This window comes from Pistacia vera, unplaced genomic scaffold (genome assembly GCF_008641045.1).
Source record: "Pistacia vera cultivar Batoury unplaced genomic scaffold, PisVer_v2 Contig528, whole genome shotgun sequence".
NCBI classification, from domain to species: Eukaryota; Viridiplantae; Streptophyta; class Magnoliopsida; order Sapindales; family Anacardiaceae; genus Pistacia; species Pistacia vera.
This window is the reverse complement of record NW_022196366.1, coordinates 31,938-44,506: the sequence shown is the minus strand read 5'-3', so window position 1 is coordinate 44,506 and position 12,569 is coordinate 31,938. Positions and strand designations below refer to the sequence as shown.

Genomic DNA, 12,569 nt, shown 5'->3' with positions numbered 1-12,569 from the left:
CACCGCCCTTGTTGCACTGTTGTTGACTTTTTCTTCAATTAAATGGAGTTGCCTTCTCTTCTTCAATCAACCCAACCCAAACTTTTAATGCACCGCCGTCGTATCAAATTATGCGACCAGGACCAGTGATGGTCAACTCGTCTTATAAAATAAGGGAAGACAACATAAAATAAAATAATTAACTTCACGGGCTCATCGAATTTAGAATAAATATTTTAAGAGGACACGAGAAACATTGTTCTCAAAGCTTCATAATGAAAAACATAAAAGAATTAATAAAATTATCAATTCAGAGTCATACGAGGAATGTAGATAATGTTTAGAATATCAGTAAAGAAAACGGATTATTAATTTTCTTATTCTAACCTGGCATGTTAAGATCATTATTTTTTGACATCCTCTACATTTAGTTTGAAAGAGATACTAAGAATAAACGAATACCAGTCACATATTACTATATATCGATCCCTTTTATCTTAACCCTAAACCCTAGCATGAACTAACTGTACAAACCCACAACTTGCACGTGCCAACACCAGTTAAATCCGTGATTTTATAATGGAATACTGGTTAACTTAACCCTTAAGCACGGGCAAGGCAACCCTTTTGAGCAAAAACGTGTCATAATTGTCAGACCTACCTCCTGCTATCAACACTAAATGTTAAAAGCTGTAATGTCATTTTTTGAGGATTTAATACGAATTTGTAGTTGTCTCCTTCCACTTCCACTTCCACCTTAAGAAGGCAAGAACCTGTATAATAGAAAGTTGTCCTTGACATTGCAAGCTGTTACTGACAATAAACAGAGCGCTTTCAAACAAGAAATAGGAATCATTACCTCTATGTTCTGTTGCATCTCACATGGATCATATTCAATGTCTACCGCGCTGTTTAACTTTTTCTGGTTTATAAAAGAACATATTTATTGTTCTGAAAGCAAGCGAGCTGGTTCTGGTTGCCCTAATTCACCGAATCAATTAATGGTTTTGACTCCGACATCAATTCGAAGTGGTGATGCTTTTAACATACATTTTGCAAGAGCAGTGTAATTCTTTCAGAAAAATTAGACAAATTCGTAGTTTCATATATATATGATGTTAATATCCACCCCTAATAGTCACTAATCCTTCCAAATGCAGCTAGACGGCATTGTCATTCATTCCATTTCTGAAAGTTCTGATATCCATCGCATGCACAAGATATGCTTCTTTACGTTTTTATCTCTTAATTTTGCTTCGTGGAATGGGCAAAACTAATCTCGATTGATCGATTGTTTTGATCATTTATATAAAATGATATTTGAAAATTGAAATGTCAATTAACTTAATCGGCGGGTGTTTAATCTCTCCTGAATTAGATCGAATAAACCGCCCACAAACAACCTAAATATAGTTGTACAAATTAATAAAAGAGAAACAGAGAGAGGGAGAGAAATAATACAATGGGATTCCAATTCTCCATGTTCATAGTTGTAATCTTTACCTTTCAAAAACAAGAAGCAACATGCAAACAAAACTTTACATACATGTAAAACCAAGAAATCTTAATCCTCTGAGGAAAATTAGTATTATAACTAGAAGAAGTTCGAACTTTTCATAATAAATTCGAGTTATAATCAGCATTTATATGTCATAATAACTCTAGCGGCCGGATTCAGAAACCCCCGAAAAGATGGAAAGTCTCGGCTGCGACTCGGGGGTTTAAGATTTTAATTTTGAAGCCCTTCAACATATATGATCTCTGGTCTTTCAAGCTCACATATGCACCGTCCAAAACTATCGATAAGATCGAAGAATGGCGCCGCAGAAAGTACAGATAATCGCTCTCCAAGATTTCCAATAAAATGGAACGTGGCAGAACCTGGTGGCTGTTTTCATGTCAGCTACGCTCGCTCCACCGCCACACCTCGAGCAAATCCCAGCTGCCGGCTTGCTTCTACGCACTTTACGTGTCTGATCCACCAGAAAACAAAAGCATACCATATTGGCTCGGCTTGTAATTTGAATGTTTCGGTTTTCTTCTCTTCTCCGAAATTTCGGTTGTTTAAGCTATTTTGTAGTTGTAGTTTTTCAGTTAAGAAGGAGAGTGTTGGTTAGTTGAAGAGAAGGAGCAGCGTCCTTTATGTATGGCTGAGTGAGGTAAAGATCGAGCAGCTTTGGTTAAGTATTTTGAGTTTGACCGTTGGATTGATGACATATAGTCACCATATGGGTAGCACTGTGGTATTCTGCCACGTGTAGAGTATGGTTGGATGTGCAAGTATAGATGAGAGTGATGGTAAATGAGGTTGAATGTGGGCTGTACACGTGGAAATGAGTTTGCATGTGGTGATAATGTGGTCCATTAAAAGCAGAGCAGATTTTTTTGTGAAGTAGGGAATGTGGATGGCAGTTGTTCGGTGACAGTAGTGTACGTGTTGAATTTAAGTTGGTTTGACATTAAGTAAACTGCTAGGTTTAATTAATAATTGGAATTATGAAAAAAATGTGTTACCTTATAAATAAAAAAAGAAGTTGAAATGTAATATGGTTGGGTTGTTGATAAAATATTTAATGAAAGAAAAGGAGAGATGTCTAACTTTGGCGGAAAAGTCTAATTTTGGCGGCAGTGTCTATAACTTGTATTTGCTCATCTTATTACCCACTTCATTTATTGAAGCTATGAAATTCATTTAACCAAACCGTATACTCGTTACACCACTTGATCAATCAACGACCCATTTAACCAAACCGTATACTCGTTACACCACTTGATCAATCAACGACCAGAATTGATTATTTCCAAAGGCCATAATGACAACAATAAATTCATCAGATTTCCTAAAGGAATAGTTTAACATTGTAAACTATAGTTGTTAATGTCCTACAATATGCAATACGTATTCTATAATACGATTCAATATGAGATGCTAATAATATGTATCAGAGAGTGTATCTTAAATATTTTGATACGTTGATATATATCTTACGATACGATACATATCTATTTGTATCATTAAAAATATCGATACGACTTTATTAATTTAGGCCAAAGGTCTAAAAAAATTCAGGTTGAAGCCATGTCACCCAACCCGGTTTACTAAAACCTGTTCAAATTTATCCATTTTGTATAGAAAAAATGAAAAAAAGACGTGTTACCCATTTTGTATGATAATAATAATACAAGTAGAGTTATAGATATTGACATTGATCTTGAAAATGATACGAATGATTAAGAGAAAATAATATAGATTCTTAATTTTGATTATATAATATCATAATTTAAAGCCAATAATACCACATAATTTGTTAATTAATCATGGGATAATATTAATTTTTAGAAAAAATTTATTATTTTATTAATTTTTTTTAAAAATATTTATTTTACGATATGATATAATACTAGATACACGATTCAAAAAATTAAGTTTTCGATATACTGTTTGACAATCATATTTTAAACTTATTTTAATTCATCTTTAAAATTACAACTTACAAGGGAGACAAGTTAAATTCGGCACAGCAAAGACGGTGTACACGTACGCAACAGCATCGATCGCATTTGCCTAGGTTCTTAAAGAAACCGATCACCAAGGAACATCAAATACCATATAATATAACTATATGAGTCACCGACATTATTATTAAACTTTCGTGGATATTTGAAAATATTAAATTTTAACATCTTATATTGTAATTGGGGATATAAAATACATTGTATTTATTGTAAATGATGGGCGTCCACCAAAATTGCCTCATATCTTATATTATGATACATAACCTTTAGGGGACATTTGGTTGGGGTTATTGAAGATTACTAAGATCAAGTCATCTTATATTACTTGATTACCATGTTTGGTTGTCAAGTAATATAAGATATTGGTAATCTTCATTTACCAAGTGATTACTATTGATAATATTGAAGGTAATCTGATTACCTCTATTTTCTTAGGTATTCTAATATTATCAGAGTTATTTTTTTTGTTACAATTCTATCCCTTATTAATAAAATTTTAAGACAATAATGCCCTTATTTTTTAATTTATTTACATGAATATGACTTTTACTATTTCACCCCAATTAATTAACTTTTTGGACAAAATTACCCTTGAATTCAAAACAAATTGCAACCCACTCAAGCCACCACCCTCACCCACTTGCCGCCGCCACCGCCGAAACGGCCCACGGAAGGCCGAAAATGGTCGTCGTGCGCCAATATGGCCATTTCCAGCCACGTCTGTGGCCGTTAACGGCCATTGATCTGGTTGTCGACAACCAGATCTGTCATGTCTGGCCATTTTTTGTCAGATCTCTGGCCGGAAATGGCCATACGGCGCACGGAAGGCATTTCTTGCCTTCCGTGCGCCGTTAGGTTGCCGGCTGCTGACAGCCTACGGTGGTTTCCGGTGGCCAACAGTGGCTAGATTGGTGGGGGTGCTTTATTGATTTTCCAAACTTTTATTATGAGGTTGTTTTTGCTAAGTTTTTAAATGCAGAGGGGTTATAATAATCCAAATAATAATTAATATTAAAAAATAATATAATAATAATAGTTAATTAAAAGACAATTCAGTAATTTAAATAACGTACCCACCAATTTATTCATTCCAACCAAACATACTAAGGGAGTGTTTGTCTGAGCTTATGAAAATTAGATTTTAGCTTATAAGCATTTGAAATTTTAAGCAATTACGTGTTTGGTTAAAGTACTTATAGGTGACTGATAAGTAGTTGACGTGTTTGGTAAAATGTGGCTTATAAGTACATTTTATTATAAAATGACTAAAAAGGGTACTACATTAAATAAGAGTATACTATGAGATTTTAAAATTAAACAAAGATAATGTGGTAATATACTTGGTTAAATTAGCTTAAAAAAAAAAAAAAAAAAAAAAAAAAGGTACCTCCTCTCCAACTTATTTATTTATTTATTTATTTTTGTTTATAAGCTCAACTTATAAGTTCAAAAAGGTTATAAACAAATAGGTCAGCTTAATTTTAGAACTTATAAGCTAGTTTGACCAGTTTATAAGCTTAAACAAACATCTTGTAATACTTTCTTTCTAGCTAGTATACTCGTAAAATAATCAATAAAACTCATTAAAAATATATATAAAAATATACATATAAACGAGTAATAAAGTATGGACCCATATTTTAATTTTTCTTTATATACAAATATACTCAAAAATAGCAACTTGACAATGTAGCCCAACCCTTCCACTGCGTGACGTTCCGAGCGACCGCAACTCACCTATTACTTGCAAAAACATTGAAAACAACGGAGTGAGCACTAATTGTTCAGTAAGTAAACCCGCTATGCTACCCTTCTCTCTCCGTTGCTTAAATTTTGAATTTTCTTTCCTTACATCACAATTCCCGATTATTCTCTATTCTTTCTTTGTTCTTTCTCTATTCTTTCTCATTCTTTCTATGTTTTGCTCTCTGTTTTTCTCTCAATTCTCTAATTTTTCACTACGCATGATAATGAGCATGGTATTATGCATATTCATGATGCAAATACATAAATGCATAGATTATGTATTTTCTTTTCTATTTTTTTGTTTATGTTTTTTTGTTTTTTTTATTTATTTCTTTCTTTTCTAGTCCTTCTTTCTATTCTTTCTTTCTAATCTTTCTTTCTATTCTTTCTTTTCTTGCCAATCGGACTCGATTGAAGCATGGATTTGGAGCCTTGGACGTGTGAGTGAATTCTCTAATTCTGAGTACAGTCATCATCCACACGCACTTCTAATGGACTGTACAATTCTTCTTTCTAAATTCTAAGGCCGCTCAGTAAAGGCGGCGTGCATGTGGAACTATGTCACTCACGAACTCTCCACCGCAACAACCTTCTTTTCTTTTTATCTTTTTACACTTCTTTAAGCGAAAATTCAAATTTGAATATCTTAATATTCTCATTTCTTTCTATTTTCTCTTTAACATATTTTAGTGCTTTTTCATGCTCTTATGAATATGTATGCATGTAGATGGTTTCATTCTTATATTTCTTTCTAAATTCACATGATTAAATGCAATTATGCATTATAGAATGCAAACATGTCATTCTCTACCATCTACAAACTCATCCCAAAGTAATACATAATCATACTCATACATGTACTTCTCTTTGACATTTCATCAAAGTTTAAATGCAATTATGCATTATAGAATGCAAACATGTCATTCTCTACCATCTACAAACTCATCCCAAAGTAATACATAATCATACTCATACATGCACTTCTCTTTGGCATTTTATCAAACAACTCATGTACACAAATCAACACTAATTTGGCTACACTTCTATCTCTACTTTAAGCCACCAAAAATTTGGAATAAACTCCTCCATAATTAACGCCAAATCTGCCCAAAATACACACTTCAAAATTTTCACTTCAACTCTTCCAAATCTCAACCAAACATTCATCAAGTATCCCATACACCAACCCAACTTCTCATGGATATGTTCTATTTATTATGCAACACCAAATCCATCAACAATTCTACATATAACACATATATATGCATAAAGAAAATTCTCTACACAACATAACTTAAATCATACTTAGGGTAGAATTTACTTACCTTTGATATGAGCAAATTCAACCCTTTAAGAATCTTCTTTGATCAAACTCTCTTCCTCTTAAATCCTATGAGCACAAACCATTAAAATTCAATACTTTAAAAATAAAAAATCACTTCTTAGTGCAAGGATCTTACCTAAAGTTGTTTAGGATTGAAAATCCACTCAAAAATACCCAAAACCTATGAATTTCCTTTGAAAAAGAATTGAAGAATTTGAGAGAATATAGAAGTGAAAGTGGCGTGAAAGTGGGTAAGAGTGGCTAGGGTTTATATATATATATATAGTTTCTCATTTTGCTCTTACATTTTCTTTAAAATTTCATTTATATCCCTTAGTCAATTACCATAATGCCCTTATTTTATTGCATTTTCTATGAAATTCTATCTCTTTTTACTCTCCACTTTTTCAACTAATTTTGAGTAAAAATACTATTTTACCCTTAATGCAAGTTTAAGACATTTTCTTCACATTTTCCTTAAAATAACCTTAGCAAAAAATCAACTAAAAATATAAGAGTATAAATTAAATTACGTACCTCTATGTGAGTGTTACATACCCCCTAATATATATATATCCATTAATTAATTAAACATATTTTTCTAAAGATTTTAAGTAATTTTTAAGATAATTTAATTTTTCAGAAATTTAATATTACGATGAATCCAACAACTGAACGCCCCCTTATGGTACGATACAAGTCATATATACATTTAAAGCTTGTCAATGTTTTATTTGTTCAAGGTCAAGGGGGCGGCTGACTACACAGAACACCCAATTGGATTATTGAGACAGAATGAGAAATAATGGCTGCGTTTGTTTCACATTTGGGAATACTACTTTTAATATTCCCAAAAAAGTTAAACAGTAAAATACCCAAAAATTTAGATTTTTGAGAATATTACTCCCAAAATTATTCAACTTTTTTTAAACCCCTTAAATTTGATAATTTAATTAAATACCCCTAAATATTTTTTTAAATTACAAAAACACCCCAATAATCCACATTTACAAGATTCCGGCCACCACCACCGGAAAATGGCCGGAATCTGGTAGAATGGCGCACCACCGGCTGAATCTGGTCGGCAGTGCGCCGATCTAGCCTTTTCCGGCCAGATCCACGGTGGATCTGGCCGGAAAAGGCCAGATCTAAGGCCAAAGATCTGGCCGTCAACGGCCAGATCCACGGTGGATCTGGCCGGAAAAGGCCAGATCTAAGGCCAAAGATCTGATCGTTGACGGCCAGATCTTTGGCCGTAACACTCGGTCACGACGGCCAACAAACGGTCGTCGTTGACCATCAACGACGACCGTTTGTTGGCCGTCGTTGAGAGCAAATACGGCCAGATCTGGCCGTTGACGGCCAGATCTGACCGTAGATCTGGCCTTTTCCGGTCAGATCCACCGTGGATCTGGCCAGAAAAGGCCATAGCGACGCATGACCAGCAAGATTTATATTATTATAGCCCTCTTGCTCTATTCCTTTGAATCTTGTTATTTTATATTATTCGCACGACGTTATTAGCACGAGTAACTTGGGTACGTTTCTACTCTTATCATTATATGGGTTTAATTTGTACATGTTATTTATTATAAGTTCATAATCGGCGCATGTATTGTTTTTCAATTATAATTTTTACTGTATCTGCAATTGTGGAAATTTAAGGACATGAAGTCCTAAATTTTAAATGAAACCTGAAGTTTTAAAATCGATATGACATCTGTAAAGTTTTAAATATCAAATATTTAAAATTCAAAGTTCTGGATATCAATAGCAAGCCTAAAGTTTTACTAAGAATTAAAACTTGACATTATGATCTTTTATGAAAAACAAATGTGACTCGAAGTTTAAAAATATGATGGTAATTATATAACTCAAAACTAAGAAATTGGAACCTGGACTTCTAATATTCTAATAATCAAATCCAGAACATGAAGTTCTAACTGTACATAATAGTTTATTTATCAGTGTTTCTTTTATGTAATTTATCATTATTTTTTATTTTTTATTGCGCTTTATTTTGATTCAAATGATATTTAGATGCTAGAATGCATCTTTACGCCATGCATCCAGAATATGCTAATCCAGGAAAGAAACTCACTTATCTTTCTTCATAGCCTAAATTAAATTTTGGTAGCTGAATTTATCATGATAAAGGACCTATCGATCATATAGAAGATTGAAATGACCATTGAAAGGAGATGTTCTCCTTGGAGCTCAGGCAAAGTCAATTATTTAACATTATAAAACAGTTATTGAATATAAATTAGTTATGTTATCTCACAGCCGAGCTTAGCTAGAAACTCATTTTAGGGGGTCAAGGCGTTAATTAAATTTATTAATACAATTACAAATAAATAATATATTGGTTATAAGTTATACAAAAATATGAGTATTTATTTATAATGTTCTTCATAATTAATAAATTCATGATTGTATTTGATGATATGAAATAAATTTATAATACTTTAACGAATGTAAAACAAAACCAAGAAAAATTATTAATAAACAAGTTATTAAGCCAACACAAATAACAACACCTCCAAATTAAACTATAATAAAAATTATGCTAATAAAATATTCAAAGATTTGTCTAGCTTTTATAGTAAAATATTATAACTTTTGTTGTAATTTCACTTATATGTTTCAACCCCTTAAAATAATGCATCAAAACACATATTTTTTATATATATTTTTTTCCTAACTTCAATATTTTGATATGACTCATTTGTGAATAGTTAAGATGGTTAGAACGAATTGGGGATAGTGTGGATAGACACACAGTCTCATGTTCGATTCTTTCTCTGAGCATCTGTAATTAAATGGGAGACCGTGATGGTGAGTTGTAAGCTAGCCTATATATATATATATATATATATATATATGAATTTAATAATTTTTCGAAGTCAATAAGGGTCAACTGTCCCTCCCTCTGCCCTTGCTCACAACTAAAATTGTGTGGTTTATGATAGTATCTGAAAATATAAGTTTAATATCTACTTCTGAAAAAGTAAAATAGATATCAACTTTGCTCCTGAAGTAGCAACATGGATAGCACCTAAAAAGGTTGAAACCAAGGAGTCGTCGGAAATACGCAACATGCAATAATTTGGCCAAGTCTGACCTATACCCTAGGATCAACTAAAATGAGATGTGAGAAGATTTGTTACCTTTTAATGAAGTTTCAACATTAATAGACCTTCCACGGTGTGACTGAAGCTTCCTAGACATAGTGAGTGGGCGCGAAAAATTTTTAGAACACTTTTCGAAACTTGTATGTGTGAATCCTTTTCTAATTTTGTTTGAAACAACTTTTAAACACTCTATCTAAAAGGGAAAAGGTTTGGTTATGTTCAAGAGAATTTTTGGGATCAACAACTTTGATCTAATACTTTGGCCTCTTTATATAGTTGTGATGTGTTGAGCCGAGCCGAGTAAATACTTACTCAAACTTGGATTGGCTGCTATAGTACTGCGCTCGAGTCTCTTGCTCAAGCTCGTGATCGATACTAAAACATGGGACAGCTCAAGCTCAGGTTCGAGCTCACGATAAGGGAGCTCAAGGTCGAGATCGCTTTTGCCCAATCCCACCAGTAGACAATAACATTTAACTCCATAGCTTTACATGACATTCATGCAGGTATTCCTCCACTAATTATATCAACTCGGGTTTGAGATTGCTTGTGATAATGACATTTAACTCCATAACTTTACATAACATTCAGGCAAGTGTTCATCCACTAATTATATCAGCTTGGGTTTGAGCTCGCAATAAGCAATCTCGAGGTTGAGATTGCATTTGCCAAACTTTAGTCCACCATTACCTCATACTTTACTTGACAAGCATGTAAGTCTTTCTCTACAAATGTATTAAATCTTTTAATACATTTGATGCATGTCTCCAAATGTATTCTATAACTTGTCTAATTTAATTTACCAAACTATTATAAATAGTTCAATTAAATTAGAATCATTAACTTTACATACATATTGTTAAGGATAACTTTTATTGGCTACCTAGGGGACTCATATGGAAATGTTTAATAACAAGTTTCAACGTATTTGGTTCCATACCCCTTTATCTCATAAACGTAAGGTACCGAATGCATTAACGTTGTTCTACTCCACTAAAAGGACAACGTTGCACTCCTGAATTAAACCCTATGTTTATCAGAAACTTTAATAATTTAATCCGATTAAATTATTTCTTCAAAGCCTATCCATTTAGCAATAGCTACACATGTAACCTCATGGAACACCGATAACTGGAACTAGGTCGTTATACCGATATACCCTTCTGGTTACATCTTTTCCTTGCGTCCAGTTTTACATCCACTGAATGGTAAATGTTTAATGAGCACTTCATTAAACTCTTGGCCAAATCTCATCATTCAAGACCCTGAAAAACCCACAAGACGGTATCCCTTAAACCTTTTAGAGTTATGAATTTCATATCTATGGAATATTGTTCTCAGACCCATAGAAGTACAATCCCAATCAGCCGGGATATTGATATGTTAAACAACAAAATCTTGCCTTCTACTCTCATCAAAGACCGCAATCTACAAATCAAAGGAACACTACCTATTCAGGATTAAGATACATATGTCAAATTTGCTAAAGTGTGAAGTTTATGTTTTCTGTGACGGCAGTTACACATAATTATACTCTATTTGGTTCAGTTCAGTTCAATGCACATCGTATGCATAAGTGTTTATGTCCTACAATCATTATTTTAGTGATTCGAGATTCATCACCCCTGCGAAGGCAAACAATACAACAACCTTATCAAAACAAGGTGCCTAGCTCATGTTTTATGGTTGTAAACATAATTTCGAGATACAATAAAATCTCGTATCTCTCATATATGACTACTTCATATAAACAAGAATTTCATCTTTTTCAGTAGCTTTGAAACCTTTGGCTATTAATGTATATACATATATAAACGTATAATAAAGGGAGACATATGATGGCAATATAAATAAAACATTTTTATTTATTTAATATTTGTTTACATTATTTCATAAAATCATTGTACTCTTAGGGCATAACCCCAACATCACCAATGTACAAATGTCTGGAGCTGGTGCAATGCCTCTTGATTACCTAGATAATCAATGAGTTTTTCAAAATTATAAATCAATGTCAGGTGATTATTTTATCATTCTCAGAAGTGAATGTGGACAAATTTATAATCATATAATTTTAGCGTCTACCATAAGTAGAATATATATACATATATATTAGTAAATTAACTATTTTATACTTTTACTTTTAAAATTCCTTATAATTAATAGTTTAGAATGAGAAAAATGATTGTTTTTTCAATTTCAGTAAGGATAAAACTTCATATACAAACTTTTTATATAAACTCTCTCGTACAAACTGATGTGTTTTAAGATGGTTGGGTAACTTTAAATTTCATAATCAATTAAGTAATTAAAAGAGATTACATGACAAACATGCAGGGTTACCACATCAGTTTGTGGTGAATAATTTGTATAAATAGTTTGTATATGTAACATTACTCTTTGGGGGCGTTTGGTTGGAGGTTATATAGGATTACAAAGTTATATCATCTTCTATTACTGTAATAGCCGCTTTCTACTCAAATAATCATAAAACATGTACATAATGAAATACATATAAAATAGTATAAAAAGGTTGGGCCCAAATTTTTCTTTTATTAAACATATACATTCTTTATACAAAAAGTTATATCATGTACAAAAGCATCAAAAACAAGGTGGACAGTGTAGCCATTTCCCTTCGCTTGCCGACGCCCATCCGACTGTGTCCTCACCTAAATCCTGCAAAAACATGAAAAAAACAACGGGGTAAGCACAACTAATGCTCAGTAAGTAAATCCTCCACTAATCTATCCTCATAACTCTCTCTCTGTCTAATTCTTTCCTTATAATTCTCGTTTACTCTTTCTCTTATACTTCTCTCTATTTTCTCTTTCTCATAACTCTTTTCTACTAACTCTCTTTAGTAGTCA

The 12,569-nt window shown here is 32.7% G+C and overlaps 1 protein-coding gene across 1 annotated transcript; it reads right to left on the bottom strand.

Annotated features, from left to right (window-relative positions):
- Nucleotides 1-1,590: 1,590 nt before the first annotated feature.
- On the bottom strand, nucleotides 1,591-2,112 carry LOC116107163. Its single transcript, XM_031393468.1, has one exon. The coding sequence runs from the start codon at nucleotides 1,980-1,982 to the stop codon at nucleotides 1,776-1,778; it is 207 nt and encodes a 68-aa protein (XP_031249328.1). The 5' UTR covers nucleotides 1,983-2,112; the 3' UTR covers nucleotides 1,591-1,775.
- Between the last annotated feature and the right edge of the window lie 10,457 nt (nucleotides 2,113-12,569).